Source organism: Pseudonaja textilis, chromosome 2, assembly GCF_049901715.1.
Source record: "Pseudonaja textilis isolate UNSWEBS1 chromosome 2, rPseTex1.2, whole genome shotgun sequence".
Taxonomy (NCBI): domain Eukaryota; kingdom Metazoa; phylum Chordata; class Lepidosauria; order Squamata; family Elapidae; genus Pseudonaja; species Pseudonaja textilis.
The window spans coordinates 84,493,168-84,520,742 of record NC_141991.1 but is presented as its reverse complement, the minus strand read 5'-3'; the positions used below and the strand labels follow the sequence as shown (position 1 = coordinate 84,520,742).

The following is a 27,575-nucleotide window of genomic DNA, read 5'->3' as shown; positions in this document are numbered from 1 at the left end:
TTTTATTTATAAAGTCTTGCTACTCAAAATTGTACTTTATCATTATTTTCTGTAAAAAAAAAAAAGCTTTGAGAATTTCACATTAGTATGCTGCCAGTTCCCATCTCCAGTTTAGAAAATAACCTGTGATTTTATCTGGACATCTGTGTAAAAGATACTACTTTTCTGCTGAGTTACAGTCTATACCAGTGATGGCGAACCTTTTTGGCACCGAGTGCCCAAATTGCAACCGAAAACCCACTTATTTATCGTGAAGTGCCAACATATAAAGGTGGGATCCAACCAGTGTTACCGGTTCAGTGAGCGCGCATTTTGCACGCGACCATGTGCTTGTGCGCGGCCATGCCTGACGAGTGCTGTATGCACGTGCAGAGCATTTGCAAGATACCATCCGCTGTGCCGCTTGGACAGCTGACAAGCACTGCGCAAAGCAGCTGAGGTTGAAAAAGCAGGAAATAAAGGACAGCCACACTAAGTACAAATAGTGGATTTCATTTTATTCAGAGACTCTCTCCCCTTTCAGGTGGGGTAAAGTGAGGAGGAGGTTCTTACTTAGATAACTCCCCTTTCCCGTAAGAAGCAACATCTCATCTCTCTCTCTCTCCCTCTCTTTCTATCTCTGTCTTTCTCCCTCTTTTTCTTTCATCCCTTTCTCCCTCTCACTTTCTCCCTCTTTTTCTTTCTCCCTTTTTCTTCTCCATTTCTCCTCCTCTCTCCCTTTCTCCCTCTTTCTCCCTTTCTCCCCCTCCCTCTTTCTCCCTTTTTCTTTCATATCTCTGTCTCCCTTTCTCCCCCCTCCACCGCTCTGTCTGTCTTTCTCTCTGTCTCTGTCTCCCTTTATCCCTCTTTCTCCCTTTCTCCCCCCTCTCTCTGTGTCTCTCTTTCTCCCTCTCTTTCTCCCTGTCTCCCAGTTCTCTGGCTACACACACTGTTGCCTGGAGATGAACCAATGGGAAAGAAGCCCTCCCCTTCTGTAGCCCTCTCCACATGGCTCCTGAACTGACACCTGTGACAAAGGGAGACTGAGAGCAGGGAGCCAAGCTTTGGATTGCGGCGGGCATTAAAGTACCTGGTGGCAGCGCTTCCTTAGCCATGACTGCCGGGCGAGAGAAAAGACATCGGGCTCCACCCCACAAAGGGGAACAATAGTTAAGATTTAAATGAATATTAATATTAATGATAGAATTGAATTGGTATGGATTGTTGTTCTAATTATATTATACATTTATATTTTTTTTCTTTTTTAAAAATACAATATTTAATTTTAGAAAGTGCCAAGCAGAATCCGAATGGAAGTTATGTATTATATTAAGTGTTATAATTTTAGGGGAAAGATATAAAGGCATCATACTCCAATCAGTGATTACAGGAGAAATTTTGTTTAATGAGAAAAGATAGTAGACAGTTGAAACAGGACAGACAAAGAATGTAAGTACAATGATTTGAATTGAGATGAAATAAATAAAATAAAATTAAGAAAGTTAAAAGAGGGGAGAAGCTATATTGAAAACGTAGAATAGTAATAAGATATGGAATGGAATATAAAAATGAGCATGAACTGGAATTTGTGTCTGTACGAAGAGATGTAACCCGGGACTATGCTGCTTTCAAAAAAGATGTTTTATGTCTTTATGTTTTCTTTGTTTATGTTTGTTTTCAAAAATCAATAACATTTTCAAAAAGGGGGGGGGGGAACAATAGCGATCACAGACAGTCCCTGCTGGCTGGGAAGGGGGATGCTCCTCTGGTCTCCCCAACTTTTCCCCCAGCCATTTCCTCCTTTTCCCCTCAGCTCAGGGCTAGCCAATCACCACAAGAATGTGGCTTCTCCTGTATGCAGAGAAGAGACGCTGAGAGACGAGGTGGGAGGGTAGAAGGGGTTTTCGGAGGGGATTAAACCGCTACCTTTCTCCACGCTCAAGGGGGGCTACTTCAGGTGACCGTGGCTTTCTCTCCTGCTTAGAGATAGAAGTCCTGCTGATCAGGATTTTTTTTTTTTGTCTCGGAGCAATTAATGAGCTTTAAATGAGACAGAGCTTTAAATGATAGAGCTTTAAATGAGACAGGGGGCGACCAGGAAGGGGGAGGGCGGGGCCAACCAGGGCAGGGGTGATTTTTTCCTGCAGCCTCCCTAGCAAACCCGCATTGTGGCTGCTGCCTCCTGTCTCTGGGCATTGAGGAGGAGCAGCAGCGGGAATAGCGTGGAACTCCTGAGCTGCAGGAAGTGGCTGCCAGCGATGTCCGAAGATGTTGCAAAGGGGAGGCTCGACCCCTACCCCTCAGGAGCCTCAAAGTGCTCCCCGGCACTTTTATGTAGGCCACAGAAGTCAAGCAAGGAGTCGGGCAGGCAAGCAAGCAAGCGGCTACGATGAAAACAAGCAAGGGGCAGGAACCAGAGAGCAGCCAAACAACCATTCGGCAGCGCGTGTCACTCTGGAGGTGGGAGAGGCAGATAGGGCGGGGTGGGGCCAGCCAGTGGGACAAAAATTTAAATTTTTTTTTGCAAATGGGACAGGAAAAGGCAGCATGATCTAGACCCAAAAATCAGCAGGGAGGCACGCATGTGCAGTGGAGCTGAGTTGGGCCGACTGCTCACATGCCGGCAGAGACGGCTCTGCGTGCCACAGGTTCGCCATCACGGGTCTATACTAATATGTTTACAGATTATGATTTTAAATTATTTGAATTTGTACAATGCTTCTCAAATATTTATAACACTATATTTCTATAAATAAATAAATATTCATGTACCTTTATAGCTGCTCCTATGTGTCATATGCTTCCCAACAACTTCAGGATTGTTTTGAGAACACAAATTGGGACATCTTTTACCACCCTGACCTAGAGGTGCACACTGCAACTGTTCTGTGCTATATCAAACACTGCATAGATACTATCACTGTGGATAAACATAATAGGATCTAGCCCAATCAGAAACCCTGGATAACCAAGGAAGTCCAGCACCTCTTGTGTGACAGGACCAAGGCCTTTAGGTCCGGTGATGGAGCAAGATACAGTGTTGCCAGAGCTAATCTGAAGAAAGGTATTCGGAAGGCCAAGATTGATTATAAGAGGAAGATTGAGGATAATTTTTATAGCAATAACATGAGGCAGGTGTGGGGAGGGATTCAACAAATTACAAACCATCAACTGACCAATGTCATCCCTGCTGAGGGGGATGCTTCATTGGCAGAGGAACTGAATCATTTCTTTGCTCGCTTTGAAGTGGAGACATCAGAGACAGATAAAATACAACTACCAGCCAATTGTAGTCCCCATCTCATTGTGGAGGAACATTCTGAGGGCTGTGGACCCTAGAAAGGCTGACGGTATCTCTGGCCGAGTGCTTAAAGACTGTGCTGATCAGTTGGCTGGAGTCTTTACCAGGATCTTTAATCGGTCTTTATCCCAGGCCACTATTCCATCTTGTTTGAAGGCTTCCACTATTGTTCCACTGCCAAAGAAGTTCCCTATCAATAACCTCAATGATTATAGACCAGTGGCACTCACTCCTATCATCATAAAGTGCTTTGAGAAATTGGTCTGCCAGCACATCATTTCTGGTCTTCTGCATACATTTGATAAACACCAGTTTGCATACAGAAGAAATAGATCTACATAGGATGCTATAGCCATCACTTTTCACACTGCTCTGACTCATCTAGAACAGCAGGGGGGCTATGTGAGGATGTTTTTTATAGATTTTAGTTCTGCATTTAACACAATTCTTCCACATAGACTAGTGTCTAAACTTATGGACCTTGGCCTTTCTTATTCAATCTGCCTTTGAATTATGGATTTCTTGTCTGGCCGCTCACAGAGGGTCAGATTAGGTAATCATACCTCTTCAGCCCTCCTTAACACTGGTACACCAAAGGTTGCATGTTGAGTTCCTTACTCTATACTCTTCATGTGCATGACTGCATTCCCACTCACACTAGTAATACTATTGCTAAATTTGCAGATGATACAACAATGGTGGGACTTATCTCCAGGGAGGGATGAGTCTGCCTACTGAGATGAGGTGGACTGGTTGCTTTCGTGGTGTGGAAATAATAACTTGGTCCTCAACACCAATAAGACCAAGGAGCTTATAGTGGATTATAGAAGGAACAGATCAGACATCCAGCCCTTGCTTATCAATGGAGACTGAGTGGAGCAAGTGGCCAGTTTTAAGTTTCTGGGTGTTACCCTAAAAGAGGACCTGACTTGGGGTGCCCACATTGCAGCCTTGGTCAAAAGGGCCCAGCAGAGATTATACTACCTGAGACTTCTCAGAAAGCAACAACTGAATGAAAAATTGCTGGTGACCTTCTACCGCTGCACCATAGAGAACATTTTTACATACTGCACCTCTGTATGGTTTGCCAATTGCACAGTGGCAGATAGGAAAGCACTCCAGAGGGTTAACGTCATTGCCCAGAAGATCATTGGTTGTCCTTTTCCCTCTTTGGAAGAGCTTTATAACTCCTGCTGCCTTAAGAAAGTTCAAAACATTCTCAAAGATCCATCTCATCCTGGGAACCCTTTTTTTAAACTATTACCATCTGGCAGATGATACAGAATAATAAAAACAAGGGCAAATAGACTGAAAAACTGCTTCTATCCCAGGGCAGTAGCTCTTTTGAATTCTGTTGTATAGTGCAGTACTATAGTGTATACTGTATAGTGCAGGAGGGTTTCGGTTCAATGTGTGAAGGGTGAAGACTGTGTTTGTGTTTATTTTCATGGTCATGATGTACACTGAAGATGGTGTTTGATTTCATTGTACGAGGTGCAATGACAACAAAGTAAACTAAACTAAATATGATATGGACATAACAAATAGTACAATGTAAAAAAAAGGCCTGTATATAAAGGAAATCTGTTAAAAATATTTGGCCTTCCCTTTACAGCCCCATAATTGGCCTCATGATTGACCTTGCAAATGCGACATCCAGTAATAAGAGGCCCTGGGACAGCTTTGGAAAAAGAGATAAATGAATAAACAGTTGTTACCTCAGGCTTCTGTTATAACCATAAATTGCCTTAAAAATCTCTTATTACTTAAACTTTTATGTGGAAAAGGATGTCTCCTTTCATTGCTGATGAAAAGAGCATGTTTGGAAAATGTACAACTTGAACTATAATCTGGTAGATTGGAAGGTTGACATCCACTTCAAATGCTACTTGTTTTATTTCTTTTGTAAAATGAAGAAATCTCACCCCCACCCCACATTTCACCTTCAGTTGACTGGGACCATTGCTTTGAGTAATGATCCTCTGACTGAATGTTTACCCAGTGCCCACACACCTAGCTTCTTCCTCCTCTCCCACTTCCCCTATTGTGAAAAAGACTCTCTTTGCAAGAGTCTGTTCTTTATCAGTTCAGAGAAAAGGTTGCAAATGTTGCTTTCAAAAAGAAAAGAGAAAACAAAAGAAAACATAAAAATTTTTAATGAATAGAATTCTTTATTTGTCGTGTAATTGGACACACAGAGAATTTGTCCCCGCCGCTGCTTCTGCCCCCGCTGCTTCTTCCCCCACCACTGCTGCTGCTTCTGCCCCGCCACCGCCGCTTCTGCCCCCCGCCGCTTCTTCCCCCGCCACTGCTGCTGCTTCTGCCCCCTCTGCCGCTTTGCCTCGCCGCGCTTCTGCCCCGCCACTGCTGCTGCTTCTGCCCCGCGCTGCTGCTGCCCCGGCGGGGAAGAAGCAGCGGCGGGGTGGCGGTGGGGCAGAAGCAGCAGCAGTGGAGGGGGAAGAAGCGGCGGCGGGCAGAAGCAGCAGTGGTGGCGGGGAAGGCTTCTGTCCCCGCCGCTCCTGCTGCTGCTTCTGCCTTCCAGTCCTGCCTCATCCAGCCGGGCCATTTGCAGGAGGAGGGGTAGGCGTGAGGCGGCGAGCTTTCTCCCCACCACTCACCCCCGCAAAATTTGGCCGAAAATAAACTGTGATAAAAAAACTGATAAAAAAACGTGATAATAAATAAATAATTTTTAATAAATAATTAATAATAAATAATAAAAACATCTCACTAATTTCATTTCCAAATAAATTTAATATGTTAACTATGTTTTCTATGGTTTTTTGGGATGATCAGGTACCGTTACTGTTATTTTATTTTATGTGCGGCCCAAACCAAATTTTCATCTTCTAATGTGGCCCAGGGAAGGTGAAAGGTTGGACACCCCTGAATTAAATGACCAGCTGTCTGCAAATAATATAAATCCTTCCATTCCGCAGTCAGAGCTGAAGAAGCTTCTTGGATGAGAAGTGTGGAAAGGAAACTTCACAAGGACAGTAGTGTCACCCAAGCAGGAAAAGCCCAAAGGGAACATCAAGCCAGCCATAAAACAAACTTGCATAGGAAAAGAAATCAAATAAAAGGTATTAAAGAAGCCCCTTAGACAAAAGCCCAAATAATTAAGAAAACTAAGGAAACAAGAAAAGAAAACCCTTACAAACACAAGACATGCCAAATCAGCAAAACAAACAGACAAAAGACACAAAATATATTGCAAAGGAGACAGACAGGAGATTGCCACAAAACAAACATAAGAAACCATTAAGGAAAAAAAAAAGATTAGGACGAAACTGATAATCCAATCAAACCACCCTGCAAAGTTTGCCTTCTGCACCCCACGGAGTTTACCCTCCGGTGGAAATGAAGAAATACAAACACAAGCACACACACAAAATGAGAAAAAGATATAAAAATCAGGGACTTACCATACAAAGATAGCTAGCCCAGGAACACAGACTTCTTGCTATCTCTCGCCTTCCTGGAAAATAAAAAGATCCAGCTTTCAAGCAGTTGTCTGTATCCTTGCACCGGAGCTCTCCCAGCAGAAAAATCGAATCCTCAGAAGAAAGGTATTTTGACAGCCTTTAAACAGAAGCAAAAAAATCTTCAAAGAAAAAACTGAGTCCAGTTGCCTCCTGAAAAAGCACCTTTGGAACAACCATGACTTGAATGACTGAGAATCTCCATAGACAGTGTTAATTTTAATTTTATTGTTAATTTATCAATTTTTGTTAGTTTTACTCTGTATGATTAGAAATAGATAGAATTTCAACACTGAGAGATTAATAGGCTAGATCTGGTTCACAGCAAAATTAACCAATGCAATTTTGCATTGTTCAAATAGAAGCTGCTTCAGTCAATATTTTACCAATAATGAACCCTCATTAAATAATAAAACTAGTTAATAGTTTTTACCTTTTACCATGAATTCAAATTCAATCATTCTCCAACTGCTGTAACTGCTCTGTATAAGTTCATATTGAACCAAGCACCGAGCTTTCTAAATATTCATCTAATTTCTGCTACATAAATATTGCAAAATTGTACATATTGGAAGATACAACTTATGGAAACATTTGCATAAAGTGTACATAAGTCAGGTTTTATTTAATCAAAACTGCCTGAATTAATAGCAGTAGCACTTAGACTTACATACCACTTCACAGTGTTTTACAGCCCTCTCTAAGAGGTTTACAGAGTCAGCATATTGCCCCAAACAATCTGGATCCTCCTTTTACCAACCTTGGAAGGATGAGTCAACCTTGAGCTAGTCACAATCAAACTGCTGACTGCAGAATTAGCCTGCAATACTACAGTCTGTGCCACCATAGCTCTTCCTTATTAATTCTTCTAATTAAGGAAGCTTTATCCAATATTAAGATTCCTCAGTATGCATTTCAGCTGTATGGTAGTAGTCTCTTGTGATTTTGTTGTGTTTGGCAAACTTTTTCCATTCTTAATGTATAGTCTCTAGGAATAAACTGTTATCTTGAGAATGTTGACAGGTGCCTTTGGTTCACTTTTAATCTTCAGAACAGGATTAGCTTTTTTATAATGGAATGAGCAATTTCATCGTATAAATTCCGGGGAAGGGGTGTAAAAGTAGTGGAGAAAGTAAAATTAGAAGTGGTATAGAAGAGGAATGAAGAATAATTGGAATATGTTCACACATCCATTAAAAAAAAGTTCATGTTTGGATTGAGTTTTGTTTTCTTCTTGATTTTGCAGGGTGATACAAATTGATCAGGTGTAAAAGTTGTTGACTGTGAAAAGACTTAATTTCATATTTATCTTAATTGCTCAGCAATTAGAATGGGCTTTATCTTACACAAATCAAATTCACAGATTAAGTAGCTTTGCTAGCTTCTGCAGTGACAGACCAAATTTTCTTTTCTTTCTTTTCACAAAAGTAAAAGCAATTAACTATTTCCATATCTGTTTGAAGAATTCACAAGGAGCCATATTTGTCTTAACTTTGTAGTACTTTTTTGCTCCTACAGTCATGAATATTTTGCTACATTAGGCCCAAGATTACGAGAGTAGTGGTTAATAGACTGGATATTTATATAGTAATTTTAGAATTCAATTAAAGTAATTTGCTTTTTTCATGTATTTGATGTTTATGTTATACTGCCACAGAATTTATCTTGCATATGAATTGAAAATAATATTCTTATAGAAAGATTTAAGTGGAATCTGTGACAAAAAATCTAAAGTTACGGATTTTCAAATAAAGGAGCTGCTGATACAGTTCTACAGAGGAATTATTGAGTCTATCATCTGCACCTCTATAACTGTCTGGTTTGGTTCTGCAACCCAACAAGACAGACACAGACTTCAGAGGGTAATTAGGACTGCAGAAAAAACAATTACTACCCATCTGCCTTCAATTGAGGACCTGTATACTGCACGAGTCAAAAAGAGGGCTGTGAAAATATTTACAGACCCCTCACATCCCGGACAAAAACTATTTCAACTCCTACCCTCAAAATGACGCTATAGAGCACTGCACACCAGAACTAGACACAAGAACAGTTTTTTCCCGAAAGCCATCACTCTGCTAAACAAATAATTCCCTCAACACTGTTCAACTATTACAAAGTCTGCACTACTATTACTGTTAATCTTCTCATCACTCCTTATCACCCATCCTTTCCCACTTGTGATTGTAGGACTGTAACTTCGTCGCTTGTATACTTACGATCTATATTGACTGTTTCCTAGTATGATTTGATTGCTGATTGTCCCCTATGACTATCATTAAGTGTTGTACGTTATGATTCTTGATTCTTAACGAATGTATCTTTTCTTTTATGTATACCGAGAGTATTTACAAGAAGACAAATTTCTTGTGTCCAATCACACTTGGCCAATAAAATACTCTATTCTATTCTATAAAGCCTTCATAAAGTATGTATTGAAGTATGCATCTTTGTATTTAATTGCAGCTGTAATTTTTTATTATTTTTTATTATTAAATTTATTTGTGTCTCATCTCATTTCTAAGCTATTCCAGGTGACTTACAGCATAAAAAACATAATCTTGAGATGTGTTCATATTGTCCCCTAGTGGCATTATTTACCTAAATTGCAAATGATTTTTAAAATTATGTGGATGAATTCCTTGAAATTTACCTCTTTCCAAAATATATTAAAATTGTAAACTCTCAAGATATGAAAAACTACTTAGAAAAAATAGCAGTGCACTATTAGCAGTAATACTTTTAGCAAGACTAATGCAAAATAGAAAAAATGATAATATATGATTGATATATTTCAGAATTGGCTAAACATATTTACAGAGTTCTCACTTTAGCCTTTTAAGTGCTAGCTCAGTAGTTTTCTTCAAATTATATGCATTTCTTTTAAATAATGAGTTTTTATACCAAAGACAAACGAGATAGGCTTATGGGCTGATCCAGCAGAACTCATTCTGCTTTAGAATTCAGTTACATAGAGTTGGGATTTACTGAATGACTTCCCACTGTGAGATTATGATGAGTAATCCCTAATCCTGGGTCCATTTTCTAGTTGCATATATTGTTGGATGTGTGTACCTAGCTGTTCTTTGCGTTTGTCCTGGAAACCAGCAACGTCCTGCAAAAGCTGAAGAAGCTTCTTGGATGAGAAGGGAAACATCTTCAAAGAAAAACCAGAAAGTCCAGTTCCCTCTTGAAAAAGCACCTTTGGAAGAACCATGACCTGAATGACTGAGAATCTCTATAGACATTTAGTCCTGCAAAAGGGTTTACAGATCCTTGTGCTACATTCCCTTTCGAATAGGATGTTTGGAGTCTTTGCGTTGCTACCCTCTAGTGGCCGTCACGCCTTATTGCAGGGACAGCAATAAAAGAGTGGGTGAGGCAAAAGAGGGAAGCAGAGAGAAATCAATGCACAGAGAAATCGAGACTGGAAAGAAGAAGGGAGGAGTCGCTTCATCAGCCATTCTTGTCTTACAGGGACCCAGCTGTCACTGGGAAAGGAGGAGGGAGGGAGAGAGAAAGAGAATTTTACTATTGTGTGAATCAAGAGGGAGGGGGCGGAACAGGGAGGAAAAAGAGAAAAGTGAGGAACAGCATTTGTTCTACCTGAGCTCGAGCTTTTTTGCAAGCTAGTGCTGCTTCTGAATTGGAAAGTAGGAGCCGGCACTGCTGCTGCTACAACAACAGCCACACATCATGTCTGGTTACCAGGGCAAGAAGAATATCCCCAGGATAACTGTAAGTGACTTAACCTCTCCTGTCCTCTCTTCTTGCTTTCGTTGTGCATTCTTTTTGTATTTGCTACCCTTCGTGTCAGCAATATGGCCAGCCGCGTTGCTTCAGAGGTGCTAGGATGTGTTTTAGTACGAATAAGGAGGTAGCCGGTTAGCATACAGAAAAGGAAGGGAGTGTTTGCAGGAATGGCCCCCAAGTAAACAAATGGGGGGTTTCTGTTAATCTGCGCAAGTGAGATGATTGTAAGGATTTCATTTTGAGTTCTGACATGTTTATTAAAATGTAGGGTGCTTATGAAAGGCACTGTTGTTTATTTGCAATACAGACTTAAACTGTTCTGATCAGCTAACCCCCCCCACACACACTTCCTGTTGTCCAAAGTGTCTACAAGCATAGTGAAAACGTTCTATTTACAAACTTACATAGGGGAAGTAGATATTCAGTTTGAGATCCTATTTTTTGGGGAGGAGTCGAGCTGAAGGTTAAGCCAAACATTTGATCCTTCCTCACTTTATGTCATTTTATTTATTTTTTGTTTTGTTTTCATTTTTTAAAGAAGATGCTGTTATCTGCAAGCTGTCTGCGGCATGTTTTTATTTCTTGCAAATTTGGGTGCGTCATGTGCTTTGACTACCAAAGAGGGAAAAAAGGAATTGGTTCTTTTATAAAAAGAGAGTCAGATTTATGAACTAATATAAGGAATGTTCATTTATAATATAATGTTTGCTAATCTAAAGAAAAATATATTCGCTGTAAAGCAAGGAAGAGAGAGAGAGAGACTGTGAAATATTGCAGCATTTTGCATCTTTCTTGGCGTGTGCTCTGCAGATGCCTTTCCAGTAGATTCATACTCCACCCTGACTTATTGTTGATGCAATGAAACGCCTTGCACTGGGGGTACCCTCTTGGTTTTTAATAGGCCTGGGCTTTTTTGTTACTGGCTTCTGATACAAGGAGTGCAGCTGTACTTTGTCTCTAATGCATCTTAATGAAATCTTTTGTGGGATGGGATATGCATTGGGGGAATAGATGGCTACTCCATCTTTGTAGCAAACAAAGGAAGCACAATGAAACACACACACACACAACATACACTTGACTGAAAGCTTAACATTACATATAATTTTCCTGGAAAAAATATTTTTGGTTAAAAGTCACCAATTTTCTGTTAATCCGAGTGCCTTGTTTTTTTTAGTTTAAAAGCATCGTTACACAAGTTACATATTTATTTTGTAGTGAGTGAAGCATGTTTTTTCCCTGAGATCTTAAATAACTGAATTACTTAATAAAATATGACATTTTAGCTTGTTTGTCCCATAAAATAGGATTCTCCTAGAATCTATTGCGTTGGGGTTGGGGTGGATTTGTTTGTTTATTTTAACATGCAATCATATCGAGGATTCCAGTCCCTAGTTATTTCAAGAAAGCATAACATCTTCACTCATAGTTCTTCGATTATGTTTTAAACATAATTGATTTATTACACTATGGATCAATCTTTTTGCTATTTAAATCAGTCTCATCTGCTGTTTTTCAGTTTGAGCAATCCAGAAACAAGATACAAATGTGCTGAGTGTAATACAAAGGACCAGCCTGGGAAACTGATGCATTTTCTTTCCCCTTAGGTCTTCAAGGTGTGATCCACATCCATTAGCTAAATTCTATGATGTTATTTTCTTTTGTGCTGCTGCACCTGACTGCAGTACTTCTGCTTCTTTGATAATCTGTGCAGTTGCCACACCTACTTTGGTATTCAACATAGCCAACGCTTTCTTTGAAATGCTGGGAAATCCATTTTCACCAGGATTTGGTCACCCATCTAGTATCTAGAATTCATATTCTAGAACCCCTCTGTCAGGGTCCATATTGCCAAGGATGTGTCCTTTGCTTCAAAACAAGAAAACTCTTGTGAATTTGGCCTTAGGATTTGTACTCTGCCTTGCAGTTATGGGTATATAGCTTTGTGTAATTTTTAATGCTTGCCTATCTCTCTAGAAGAATTGAAGAGAAATAATTCTTGCTGAGAAAGTGATTTTGAGGATGGGATGGGTTAAATTAGGTCATTTGAAAAAAGATTTTGAGGTGGCAAATGAAGAAAGAAACTAATTTTCTAGATCAGATATATTTTTTCATTTATACATGATTGGTGATAGACATGTACAAAGGTTACAACACTATTGTGCAAATATTCCTTACTCAAAAATACAAGGATCTATAATTCTACTGGGAAGTGCTCAGAAGTCGCTTATTTAGGAATACTGGGACCACCTTAAAGAAGTGTATTCCCTGCAGACGCAATGGTGTGTCTTCTGAGTAAAGTTCTCAAATCCCTCTGCATCTATTGCCCTAAAGGAACATATTTTACAAGAAGAAAGAAGTGCTGTGGATCAAGAATATATATAACTACATACAGATTGCTGCATAGATGATGCAGGTTTAAAGCAATTCATAATATCATTATTTACTAGGCTGGCCATCAAGGATATATTGTATAAAACCATGTCAAGTTCCAGCTTGATTTCCGATCAGATAAATGTAACAATTTATTCTTAAGATAATGAATTCTTAACAGTCTAGAACATAATCAAAATTGTGGTGGAAATTATTTGAATGTTACAGGATTAAAATCAAGAGAACTTCTCAAAAGAAGAGATGTTAAAAACAGTAGATTCTGTTGAAAGTCTCTAAAAAGTATGAGAAAGAAACTTGGGATTTTAATTCAACACATTATCTTGGAACTCATTGTGTACTCTTTAAGGTTATATAAGATTATTAAGAAGTATATATTTTTTCCAAATGGTGTTTGGGAGTGTTAATCAAATTAGTACTATAGTGCATCTCTGTGGCAGTTGGCTCACTTACTTAGTCCTCTTGGCTTAATTGTTTTCAGGAAATTGGAAAAATATGTAGCATAGATTAATCTTTCTAATGTAACTTTATTGTTCATTTTTTATTCCTTTTATAACATAGTTTATATTTGAATTTTTGAAACTGTTATGGGTGTTGTCTCAAAATGGCTGCCTTTGACATGATAATTCACAAAATAGCCATTTCAGAAATTGGTGAAACTGAATTATGGAAACCTAAAGACATGTTGCAATCATGGTTTGAACCACAGACCTCTACTTTAAACCCAGCAGAGTGCTAGTTCACAGAAGGCAAAAAGATTTGCCTTTTTTGGAGGGATTAATATCCTCCTCCCCCACATTATCCTTCGGTCCAGATCTAGAATGTGAGAGATGAAATCTAAATATAGTCTAAATAAAAGAACAAATCCAGAGAAAGAAGAACTCATCTAGACTTAGAGATAAAAAATACAGGCATACCCTACTGTTTGTTTTCTGTTTTCTATTACACTGCTTTGTCTCCTTAGTTGCTTTATCTTTATCACACTTGCTTTATCTTTTTGAATTATCTAATTGTCAAAAAGTTTTGGAGGATGTTTTTGGTCTCTGACAATTGTTTACTACTTATCTACTTTTGAGGGTCATCCCTAGCTGGAAAAATAGGGTGGATGTAGGAGATGACCAGGCTAAGGCTGAAGGAGGGGATAAGATGCATCATCAGTTTGGAGTCTCTTAGTGCCCACAAGATATCTAATCCCAACCTTTCTTGAATTCTGTTTAGATTCTTATCTACCACCAATTTACCTTGACCGTTAGCTCAGATTTTTTTTTTTAGAGGCAGCATGGAATAAACTTGTACTCATTTGAACAATCCTGGTTCCTGTTTTATTGCACCTGATAGTGACAGTTACCTCATCTCTTCTTTTCATCTCATCTTTACCTATATTTCAAGGCTGAAATTACTTCATTTTCAGGGGTGAACAGGAAGGGAAAATGAAAAGATCTTGCTAGGAGAGGCCATCAGACGCATCATCTTACTGGCGCTTTAGACCAGAAGAGGCAGCCCAATGACCTTTAATTGTTTTTAAAGTCTCATTAACTCTAGTGGTTAAGATTCTGGACAAAGAATCAGGGAACCTGTGTTATAGTCCTGCCTTAGGTATGGAAGTTGGGTGAAGAACTTGGATCCAGTCAACCCAAGGAAGAAGAGAATGGCAAACTTCTGGAAATGTTGCCTAGAAAACTGCATGTACTTGTCCATGTAATTACTATGAGGCAAGTCTGGCACTAACTGCCTCCCCCACCCCAAGTCAAAATGGCTAGAGACACATATTGTGGGATAGGCAAAAGAGTATTAATTGTCTAATCCAGTTTTAAGGAAACTATAGTAGATATGAACACATTGGAAAAACACTCCTTAGTTCAGACTATGGGGAGCATTCTGGCAGTGTATACACCTGCCAGACTACAGAGCATGGGACTAAACCACCTTGTGTACTGTGTACAACAGCAGTTCTTTGCCCCTTAGATGTCAGCTGCAGTGATTCTTATTGAGTAGAGGAAATGCAACAACTCGAAAGAGCGAAATACTGTCATTGTGTTATCTTTCTGATGTTTCTTTTCAGTGAGAGGAATGACTTTTAAAATGTTGACTTTTTTCCAACAAATGTACATTGAGTATCATAAACGTGGAAAGCACTGGGTTTTTTTTTGACAAGGGTAAATCAGCTCTTTTTTCAACCTTAATATAGTGTCTAGTTATTTTTGAGTGTCAGTCTTATGACACACTAAATATTGTAGACATAGGGATTGAATATGGATAGGAGGGTATGTTCAACTTTATTTATTGGTTTATTTACTTATTAGAATTATAAGAGCTCAAATATGGTGTGCATCAGGACTTCCCTTTTTTAATTCAAATAAGAAGAAAAATAATTATGGAGAAGTGACAGTGTGCAAGGAGTCTCTCTTTTGGCATCAATTGTCAGATAGGATTTTTTTTTTTTTTGCAAGTCTGTGTTTTGTTTATCTCTGGACTGAATCTTTTCTTTGTGATTTCTGTTAATTTGCCTCAGCAAAACAATAAATCCAAATGCCTTAATTTGTTGCAACCTTACTTGTACTGTCTAGGTCAATTTTTAAGGTGTTATTAAATTATTATTTTATATTGGTGTTTTAATTCTTAGCCACTCAGGTTTGCATATGAGATGGGCAGCCATATAATTTGATTAAAATAAATAAATAAGAAACCTTCATATTAGGATGCTTTATTTCTCACAGAGACAGTCCTGTTTGTAAAGATTTAGAAGTGATCGCATTGAACTGTTGTTGGTTGGCCTATATGGTTTTAGAATCAAGGTATTTAAAAACAGTACAGTAACACTAGTCATACTGTAGAATTTTTTACAATGCTAAATCATAAACATTATCTCACAACCTGTTGGCATTGAAGGTAGTTATCTCCCTCTCTCTAGGAAAAAACCTTGAGTTATAGTAGTATATTGTTACTTCTATGTGGGAATTCACAAGCAATAAAGTTTTGTGTAACAATAGAGAATATCCCATTTTATACTGGGGATTTAGAAGGTTTAAGTCCTATTTAAGTCAGTGGAAAATGCATGAAGACTTGGGGGAGGCTGTGCTTTAGTTATGTAGACTTCATGAATGAGATTATTATCATCTGTATTCTGTAGATAGTGCCTCAGGCTAATAATGGCTAATGATCCAAGCTGACATAGGGTTGGCAGGGAAACATGGTTGGGTGTGGGAAAGCTTAAATGAGTTTTGGCAGAAAGAACAGTGTGTTTATTGTGATAGTCCAGAGCTTCTCAATTAACAAGCTGAAGTCCTCGCTTTAGTTAATCGTTTTCCACTAAGTGACATGGTTTCCTCTTCAGTTCCTCCTATATATGAATATTCCATTTTAAAATAGACATGGTGTCATTGTACATATCCTCTCTTTCTGCTTCACAGCTAATGTTTGGGATGAGTTTGAGGCTTATTTTTTTTTCTTTATTCAACTGATAAATATGTCTGATTTCACAATCAAGTTCTTTATGGTTATAATTGCAATATTTCTAAAATGGGAATGCTTTATTCCTGATCTGGTACATACTATGCTTTCAAAATTATTAACGGTGATAAACTCCTATTCACTTTTTAGAAAAAGAAACCTGAAAAATTACTACATATTTTAATACAGAAGGAAATGTTCTCCATAGCTTTTATTGCTGCTTCATATTATTATCATTTACTCCTTTCTTGAGAGGGCAAAAGGGTTCAGATAACTTTCCTCAAGCAAAAAGATAAGCTTATGGTACAAAAGAGGAAAATAGACCTTCTTTGTTTTGTTACAAGCAGAATAGGAAACAATCCTGGCTGCTGGGTTCATCCATGATTTTGGGCTGTCAGTCATCAGCATGATCATCCTAGCATTTCGGGTGTGGGGTCCGCTTTTCAGGTCAACAAGTGCCATCTTGCATGATCAAATACAGCATCCGGGTTCAAATGGGCATTTTTCATGTCCACATTTAATGTATCTTGCCTCCCTTACCACTCCCCCACAAATTCTGAGACGCCTGGCCTTCTCCCTACCTCACCACCCCCTCCTGAGAGGTCTGCTGAAACTTCCTGTCATGTCAAAGTAAAGAAAAAGCCATGATGGAGGAAAGAAAGGAGGCCCACATGCAAGTTTCAGTCCCCTGCAAGTTTCCACACACCAGTGCACCTAGCTGGCCAAGGTCTCCTGGCCCACAGTGGTGGAGGGGAAGTTGCAATGCTCCTATGATATAAGAGTGAGTTCACTGTCAAGCACCAAATTTTGTTCACTTGGGTTCTACAACTTTGGGAAGTTGGCACTTCAGGCAAGGATTGTAAGTCCCTTTGTTCAATGCCATTGTAATTTCAAATGGTCACTGAATGAACAGTTATAAGTCAAGGCCTGTATTGGAATGATTTTAGAGGAAGAATAGGGAAAAGCTGGTGCATATCCTCAGTAGCTCCCAGCATGGCATATCTCATCAGTCTATCCAGCCCTAATCTTCCCAATACTTACCCTTCGTTCTCCTGTCAGCCATCGCTACAATAGTTGATGTGCAAATATACAGTATATTAATGCCTTTCCATCCATCCCTTTCTTGCCTCCCCTTAGCTGTTCTTGATTTTTCATTCATGGCATATCCCACTGGATAATCTAACATCTGATTTTATTAGTGCCTTCCTTTCGTTGCCTCCCCATAGCTGTCCCTAATAATATTGTATTGCATCTTTCGTTGGCTTAGCCTGCTTTCCTCCCCTTTATAACTGGATACCTTTACTGGAGATTTTCTGCACATCTAGTAAAATTTGGCAAGTTTGTTGTGTTCTGAAATCCCACCAGTAAAATAATGCCACCTTGAAGGAGCCCAGAGAGGTCCTCTGTAGCTGAGCCTTTGAAATAATGTAATCCGCAGTTTTAAAAAAAAGAGCATAAAGATAGCCATCAAAAATAAAACTTTTAATACATTGATATCAAGGAAACAATAGTACAAAACAGCAGGGACTAAGTCAGATCACAAGTCTCTATGCCATATGTCAATCAATGTCTTCAAGGCTCTCCTAAAAGACAATAGTGCCAGGGCTATGCAGGCTTCAGTATTCCAAAGGCTGGTACAGCTACAGAAAAGGGACCTCTCTGGGTCCTTCAAGATTATTTCACTGATGCGATCCAGAGCATACTTTCCAAATCTCACTAGATGTGCAGAAACATCCAAGAATGAAAGTTGTATATGTCTCCAGGTTCTAAAAAGACCTTGAATATAGATGAGAACCATCACATTGAACTGCATTGGTAACCAACATCACTTGTGAAGCACAAATGTCACATGGACAAAACAAGATCTACATGAAACTTTTTGCACAACTGCATTATAATCCCATGTAGAACACATACAAGAAGTGATTAAGGCTCGAGTTGACTGTGTAAATGGCCATAATGGATATATTTGGCACATAAGTTGTATCTGCAGCTGCTATTTGCTGGTTGATCAAAAACAAGAAATCCAGGAGCCCCCCTCCCCTCAAATGCACACAAGTTCCACCTGGGATAGTGCAGTCCCACTGAAAATTTATTGGGAGATCTCTTGGAACAGGTGTATCACCACTGAATCTTCCTAGGGATTAGCCTGTTCTTGCCTATCCACACTCCTCCAAATCCAAACTTCAAAACATTTTCACAATTTTCTTGAGTGCAATTTCCATGAATTAAAAACAAACAAACCAGGCTATAGCCTAATGATATGTGGCTTTTAAGAATGACAGGATGTGGGACACACCAAAGGAATTGCTATATGTGAAGTACTCTTGTTTTAGCTAGGCTCTTTAGGATATAACATTTCATTATCACCTAGTGAGGTTTCCCCAACTCCAACTTCTCTGGAGAGTTAATATTTGGTAGTCAACAAGTTTGTTCAAACTCTTTTTGGATGGGTGACAGAGCATTTTCCTCTCGAAATTTTTTCTCTTCTTTGTACAAACCAAAGCATGACAGACCTCTGATTTATTACCCAATAATTCAGCCCTGAGTTCACAATAGTATATAAATAATAGATTAGTAGAAGGCTTTACATCTTAAATTACTTGCAAATTACAGGTAACAACCTTAATTGCTTTCTAACTATGAATTCTGAATGCTTGTGATATTGCAAAGAAAAACCACAATCATTTAACTTTCCTAAACAAATTCAGGTTGGTTATTTTCACACTAAAATGAATTGGCTTTTCTACCAGATAGTCATTTTGGCTTTTCAGTGGAAACGCTGGAGTTCTGCAGTGCACACAGCATTCCTTGAATGCTGTCCTAAAAAAAAAATAAGGGACAGTTGAACTGATTCTTGCAATTAGGTACATTTCAGAGAAATGGTGCTTGGTCATCATTTACTATTATTAATTAAAAATAATGTGTATCTTTTCAAAATATTCATGAAATATTTTCAAGTGATTGAACGATTTATAGGCACTAGTCAGATTAGTCAGATCCTGTACTACTTTTATACATACAAAGTAATGTCTTATAGCAGGGGCACCCAACCTCTGGGCCACGGACTAATACTGAACTCTGTACTTCCAGTAACCGGGCCATGTAAGCAAGCAAACCCCATCCGTGCATGTGCAAGATCCAGTGTTCAAAACCATGTTCTCCCGATCTGCGGAAAATACACCCTCCATAGAGCTTGTCCCTGGTGCCTAAAAGGCCGAGTGCCCCTGTCTTATAGCATATTTTTCTGAGGAGAATTTCATTCAAATATACTATTTCACATACATGGGGGCCTTATAATTTAATCATACATGTTTGTTCAGAAATACCCATCAGCAAACTGATTAGAAAGTCAAGCATTTCAGAAAATATACTATAAAAATACTTGAGCCAGGCTGAATAGAGTAGTTGGGATATGTTTCTGGTGTTAAACTGAGTATCTGAACCTTCAAAATGTCCATGCTTTAATATAAAATGCATATTTGGTAAAGATAGAACATCCTTCCATCATTTTGTCAACTAAAGACAAATCAAAACTTTTCTGAATAAACAGATCACTACTTTGGCATTGCTCTGCCATAAGCCTACCAGTAGTTTGAGATGCAGAGGCTTATCCTGATTGTTCTGAGGTAGTCATCTTTTTAACTTCTCAAATCTGAGCTCCTCCTTCAGTCCAAGTATGCATTTAGGAACCGTACATTATATTCTTTTCTATATATAGTGCTGCTGTTGTGGCATTAGATAAGATTCTGACTCAGTGGGGAGATTATTGCCAAACGAATACCAATAACTGCTGCAGAGGATTTAATGTCTCAGTTGTTCAGATTTTTGCTTCTGTAACACATTCTCTGAAGCTGATTAACTTTTAAAGTGTGGTACTAATCTAATGATGACACATCATTCAAAAAGAATGTTGTTAGAAAATAATTAACAGGAATTTTCAGTCGGAACACAATGAGACACATTGTTCATAAGCAGCAATGAGAATACTTCAGACAGACAAAGAAAGTGGAAGGGCAGTTTGTAACCCAATGTCCCATACAGAGTATAGAAGGAATATGGGAGAATTTTTCAAAGTGGATTTATTATTAATTTCTTAATTAAAATAATGTATTAAAATATGCATACCAAAATGCATAATGTATCAGAAGCAACACATATTATGACATCTCTGGTTTAGACAAGAAAGGAAATTACAGTGCTCAAAACCATGTGTGAGCATCCTTCATGCATATTTTTCAGGGAATATTTATGCTGTGTTGATGGAAGTCTTCTGTCCATAAAATAAGTCATTTTTCTTTTCTACAAATTGTTCTATTGTTAATCTTTTTTCTTAGAGTTCCAACCTCTAAATGGCACGTGTAAACTATAAATGAAGTTAATTTAAATGCCTCAAAAGTTTTGTTTGACTGTAAGCAATGCAAAATGATAGGAAATAGTTCTAATGGCTGGAATTTCTAAGGGAAGTATGATTGACTTTTGCTACATTTTCCTCCATTGGTCATCCCAAATCCACCATTGGATGAGCTGAAATTCCTGTCTTTTTTAAATTATCCTTTCTAAAAACGTAGAAAATCAAGTTTGGCATGGTTTAATTCAGCTCAATATTTGAATTTTGTATTTCTCCCTCTATTCCTTCTGGAGTGGGATAGATTGATAGAAAATGACATGCACTTTAATTGTATAATTACTACACGGATATTCTTCATTTTTCTTTCACACAGAGTGACCGTCTTCTTATTAAAGGAGGAAGAATAGTCAATGATGACCAGTCATTCCATGCTGACATTTACATGGAGGATGGTCTTATAAAGTAAGTATACAGTTTCCAAAGTTTGTTAAAAAAAATTGAAGAGAGAATTCTTTGTTACCAGTTTCTGTTTGGGTTTTGACTGAACATCCTAGTTCATGTACTGTTATTTCATACTTACTGGCTTTAAATTCTCATCCTGTTGAAGTATTCTTTGGTGAACAGAACAGGGGAAAAGATTAATTTATGTCAGGATTATGACTTGTCATTTCATTATAAATTGTAGGGAAATTTTTAAGTAAGGCTATACTATCTGATGTTTTTTATCTGACTGCTGTCTGTGTTTGCCAAGTCATAATAATCACTTATACTGATTAAAAGCTGTGCTTTTTTTCTGATCTATAAATATATCTGCTTGGGATTAAAGCCCAATATCATTATGAATGTTTTACATCTAAGGTCTGTCATTTCTTTCTTACGTAATTTATTACCTGCTGGTTTGTCCAGTGTAACTTATTTTAACTGCTGGTTTATCAAAAAAAAGTGCATTGTTGTGCCATCAGCAATATACTTTGTAATTTACAAATAATTTTTATTTGAAGCTCGCAGTGGCCTTAGGCATAGCCTGTTTTGCTAAGTATACTTGGGGGTTGTTGCTATTTCTTCCCACATCAATAGGATGGGGGAGCCACATTTGGACTAGTGGTTAAGGCACCGGGCTAGAGTACAGGAGTCAGTGAGTTCAAGTCCCACCTTAGCCATGAAAGCTGGCTGGGTGGTCTTGGGCCAGTCACTTTCTCTCAGCCCAAACCACCTCACTTTTGTTACTGTGGGAAAAATAGGAGAACTAAGCTGTGTTGGGTATATTGGCTGCCTTGAGTTATTTGTAATTATAAAGGCAGGATACAAGCAAATAAAGTAAAATAAGGGAAGACAATGTAGCAACAAAAGGTGCATTAAGAGGTAAATAAATGGCAGTTGCAGTATTAAAAATTACTTATTGTTTTATCCACAGTTACATGAGCTTGAAGACAGCAAGCACAGATTCAGAAACATTATTTTTCAAAAGCTAATTGTATTGCAGATACTAGAAAAATTGAAGTTATATCAGAAAAACGGCAACTGCCAACAGGCTTGAATTCATATCAATTCCATAGTTCAAATCTTTTTCCCACCTGTGTGCTGAAACAGACTGACAACCAGTTGCTTCTCCAAGGGAGGAGCAGTTGACATTTGCACTGCTTTTATAATACATTTCAAGACTCCTGACATCAATCTGACATGGTCCTTCTAGCCTTCTTACTTGAACTTTTACCTGCTCCCACAACTTTGCAATTTAGGGAAATCCGAAGCAAACCATTTCATAACATTTTTCCCTGTTGCTTTTCTTTGATATATGAGAAGCAGAAGAAACACTTATTGGCCAGTAACTTTCATATAGTTTCTTTTAGTTTATATAGTAACTTTCATCTTGTTGCTTTTTATCTGCTGATTTTGTTGGATCTCAGCCTAATGTATAACGTTATTGTTGCAATATACAGAATGCCTCTGGTTAAAAAAAGTTTATATTTTTATTTAATAAAGTACATTCTTTTTCTTGAAGAGACTCATTGTTTGTAGAATAGAGCATGAATGAAATACCTTTGAGCTTCTGCAAAGTAATAATTTTATGTATTTATTTATTCATTGATTTATCAAACAAATGTATGAAACTGTCTGTCTCACAAGAAGGGATTTTGGGCAATTGTACAATAATTAAATAAAATCATAACATACAGACCGGCATTTAAAAAAACAAAAAGTTAACATTAAAAATTTTAAAGCTAAATAAAAGTGATATATACACAACCCCCTGGCAGGGAGAAAATATATTTCCTCAATTATGGAGCCATCTAAATAAGTCTTTGGGGCTCCCAGGCCTGATGATATAACCAAATATTGAGGGACTTCCAAGACCATTTAAAAGGGATGAGGCTAATTTAATTTTGAAGGTGGAGAGATTGTTCAATAGGATGAGCACAGGATAGAGAAGGCCCGCCCTCTGGGACCCTCCAAATGTAGGTCCCTGGCACATAGTATCCACAGCATGCCTTCTCTGCTGGAACTAATAGGGTGCCAGTAAAGGAAAATATTTGTGGCTCAGAGTTGAAGAGAGCACCAAGGACCCCTAATGAGGTGGGCTGATATAATTAAGGAGAGGTGGGCCTCAGATAACCTGTTGTCAAAACTGACTCTCTATCAAGAAACTTTCAAAAGTTCATTGTTTTAATGATATCAGTGTTACATTTTTATTTCTGTTAATTTAAGGGTAAGGGATATATTTTATATTTTGATTGTTTTATGTTTTTGTAAGCTGCCTTGTGAGTTTACACAAAGGTGTGCATTTAATAATAAATTAAAAATAAATATTTGAATGAAACAAACTGAGGCAAATAACAAATACATGAGAAAGTGAAGCTTAAATCCTATGGAGGGTTTTCATTTTTCATTATAAATGGATGTGCCTATTTTAATTTTTTTCCCCAATCAGGCAAATTGGTGACAACTTAATAGTTCCTGGAGGAGTGAAGACCATAGAAGCCAATGGGAGGATGGTTATCCCTGGTGGAATTGATGTCCACACTCACTTGCAGATGCCATACAAAGGAATGACAGCTGTGGATGACTTCTTCCAGGGGACAAAAGCAGCCCTGGCGGGTGGGACTACCATGATCAGTAAGTGCAAGGAGGATTTTTCTATCCATTTTCAATGTTGTTAAATAGTAGTCCCATTTTTATTATTATGCAAGTTAAATTTTTGGTATGTGATATGGACCTCTAACTCTTTTTAGTATCTGATACACTTTCTCCATGGGAAAGAATTTCTGAAAGCTACTTCAGAAGTCTAGAAATTGGCCATTGTCTTCAGTTGATACAGTATTTAGTCATGTATGTGGCCATCCTTTACAACAAACTGCAGTTTCCCTCCATATATTTTGCATAATACATTGTAATATATACTTTATATATATAATGTATATATGCACACACATTACGCAATGACTAGCGTTAGTACCATTTATATAGGGAACCTCAAATTTTTTCACCAAAATGCACCATCTGGGTATAAGCTCTCAAAATTTTCATATGCCGTTTTACAATTGGTTTACTTGCACACGCTGCAGTTTTCATGCTATTTTGTTTAAATACTTTTTTAAAGTATTATTGTATACTATATATCAAGGATATTCCTATTGGTAAATAGCTAAAATCAGTTTTTGATACCTAAAATTTTTAGCTTATCTGAAAGTATATCAAGTTCATTCAGAGAAGTGAAAGAAATGGAATATATATATTACAAATGCTATATATAGAATGCTTAGTCTTTCTGAGAAGTTTGGTGTCTTCATGTCCTCCATATATTTTATGACCTGAATTTCCAGGTTGGAAACACTGATTTGGATTACTTGAATTTTGTGCTTGAAAAGTGAGAGATCTGCATATTTTGGTTAAAATCTATAAGGAAAACCTTAAATAGTTCAGAATAGCTAATAAATGTTTCTGCCCATGTCTTCATTTCAGCTGCTATGGTCCTTAACAAATAGTAAATGCCTGCAGACAGAAATAGGCACTTGGCCAAATATGTCTTGGAACAAACGGAGCAAACTAAAATGGAAGAGAAATTCTTGACTCACACTTTAAGTAATTTTACCACCACCGAAGTCTAGTTCACAGCTTAGCCTTTTTGCTCAAGCCTTTTGATTTACTAAAAAAAAAAAATCAGGATAAATTTCAGTTATAACCAGTTAATGCAATAGTTCTTGGTTTGCCATTTTTAATGCTTGTTGAAGGTTTTTGCCATATGAAAAGTCTGAAATGAAAACTGAAGATTACACCAATCACAGCAATAAGTGTTTATAGATTGCATCTTAGGAAGCTACACATCCTTTTTAAAATAGATATTTGTAGATGATAGAGAGGCTGGAATCTCAACAAAAATCTAAAAGCATCTGGAATATTTCTAATACTAAATCAAAGCCTTTTTTTTTTAATCCCTGTCCAGCAAATTCATTTTATGTGAGAAATAACAAGGAATAAGATGTACCCTTGCTTTGTTTGCTACATAAAAGCTAATAAATATAAAAAATGCAAAGTTTATCCTGCATAGCTGTAAACTTTCTAACTTCAAATATTTTCCCCTCTCTTAGAATAGTGAATTAATGAGTTTCACTGAATTGACCTGAACAATTTTCTTATTTTTATACAAGAATGAGGACTAAAATAATGCCTCTTCCGTTCTTCAGACAGCAAAAGCAATATTCTAAATAAGACGCTAAAGCCATAACCATGTAATTTGCTGATCTCTGAAGTATTTAGATTTTTTTTAACCCTTTACTCGGGAAGAGTATTTTAATTATTGTGAATAACAATGTTTCACAATAAATGGACATATGATTTGGGATACTGAGGACATAGTTTAGCAGACAAACTCGGTAGGAAAGGACATATGTTCTTGATTCTCTGCTAGAGCTTACTCTTTTTCACAGTTGACCATGTTGTACCTGAAACTGAATCAAGCCTGGTAGAAGCTTATGAGAAATGGAGAGAATGGGGTGATGGGAAGGCTTGCTGTGACTACTCCTTGCATGTGGACATCACCCACTGGAATGACAGCGTCAAGCAGGAAGTACAGACACTCATCAAAGAGAAAGGTCTGTTAGTTCCAAGATCTCTTCTTGGTTTTTCTTATTCTAATTGCTATTCTGCTTGCGTAATAGGGTATACAACAATGAACTTAAACTAACACACTGTTCCAACTAGTTTTCTTAATGCTTTCTTTGAGTGAAACTTAATTGCTATTTATTAGTATGCGTGTGTGCATGCAAAATAAATTTCGCAACAATTTTTTTAGCTCTTTATTTGTCATTTATCTTCAGTCCATTGTAACAAGAGTTAAAATACTGTTCTGGATGGGTCACTTAGGGACTGAAACCTTGCAATTCAGATTTAGTTGTAGTTAAATCTGAATTGCACGAATGCAGTTTTTTCATTTTAAAAATGAAAGCTATTTTTCATTGTGAAGTTAGCTTCATAATATATGAAGTGCAAAAAATTATTTACAAAGAGCAATATCAATTGTTTAGTACTGCAAATGCATTCCTCCATCACTTTTGACATTCTTTCTTCTAAATCACTATATCTTTTCATTTGCAGCTTTGTAAATAGTAACCACAAGGTGTTTTTTTTTTTAGGTTATTGAAAAAATAATTTACTGACTAACTGAACCATTGGCTATTTTATATTAGCTGATTGGCTGTCAATGAATTCTAAAGTTTATTTTAAATTACAATTCCTGGCTGACCTGGAATTATTACACCAGAAACTATGATGTCTGTTTTACCTCCTCCCTAATTGTCTGAGGAGAACAGAACTGAGGACATATAGACTCAGTGATTTGGAAAGCATCCTTGAGCAAACTATTAGCTAAATTATTGTCATCAAGGCAGACTAGACTCTTAATAATCTTGTCTAGAATGCTCTTTCACCAATCCGGTTCTTTACCAATAAAACACCCATCACCACTGATTTTCCTCTTTTCTTCCCTTTTCCCAACATTATGAACTTCTCAAAGGAACAGATAGATTCTTTGCTTAAACATAAGTCATAGTTTACCATAATATGCAATGGTGGATATCTTTTCAGAAGCTATCCTCATCATGTGGGGACTATTTCTATAATCTTATAAGAAATAATAAAATAAGGAGCAGTGGATTCAACAACACCCTTCATTGTTTTCCAGAGTGCAGGCAATATATTTCATTACATTTAAGATATTTTTGAAAAGACTTCCATTCCACTCTTTACAGAATATTTTTGTATAACTTCTTTGCCAATGCTTGTGTGGTATAATCTTTCCTTACTTTAGGAGTTAACTCTTTCCTGGTTTACATGGCCTATAAAGATTCGTACCAGATGTCAAACACAGAGGTAAGGAATGGATTATTGTACTATGTATAAAACTGAATATTTATCTGGTAAAAATTATTCAGATTTTTAGTATATTTTAATTTGGAAAGGGTGTGTGTTATCTTAGTGAACCCAAGTGACATTAAAAACAAGAGAAATGGAATTAGAAATAAACAAAAAGGAACTCACACTATGATGCGTATAATCCTGGAACACTCATGGGAGGTTTGTAGCCACATTTGATAAAAAGACATATTACTTGGCTATTAGAAATCATGCTCCCATATTCAAAGACAGCATAACTTTATCAGAGTGTGATAGCTCCAATTATTTAATTTTCCTTAATAAAAATATGATGTATGCCAAAACTATTTTGTTGTTTCCCCGAGCCCTCCAATTGAAATCTATAAGATTTTTAGATATTTAATAGACAGGTTTCTAGCCATATAACAAGAATGAGCTGTAAGATGTAACCACAGATACTTCTACCTTCAGTGGAATAGGCACTCTCAGAAGATGAACT

The 27,575-nt window shown here is 37.5% G+C and overlaps 1 protein-coding gene across 2 annotated transcripts in view; it reads left to right on the top strand.

Annotated features, from left to right (window-relative positions):
• DPYSL3 (dihydropyrimidinase like 3) overlaps nucleotides 1-27,575 on the top strand; it is a 70,057-nt gene that overhangs the window by 23,622 nt on the left and 18,860 nt on the right. Inside the window, exons 1-5 of one of the 2 annotated variants that reach the window (XM_026696396.2) lie at nucleotides 10,178-10,500; nucleotides 21,081-21,169; nucleotides 23,637-23,821; nucleotides 25,633-25,797; nucleotides 27,012-27,073. In XM_026696396.2, coding sequence (XP_026552181.1) covers nucleotides 10,459-10,500; nucleotides 21,081-21,169; nucleotides 23,637-23,821; nucleotides 25,633-25,797; nucleotides 27,012-27,073 — 543 coding nt within the window. In that variant the 5' untranslated portion in view covers nucleotides 10,178-10,458. Of the gene's footprint in view, nucleotides 1-10,177; nucleotides 10,501-21,080; nucleotides 21,170-23,636; nucleotides 23,822-25,632; nucleotides 25,798-27,011; nucleotides 27,074-27,575 lie in introns of those variants that run through there. The other variant, XM_087924499.1, reaches the window with a different exon arrangement.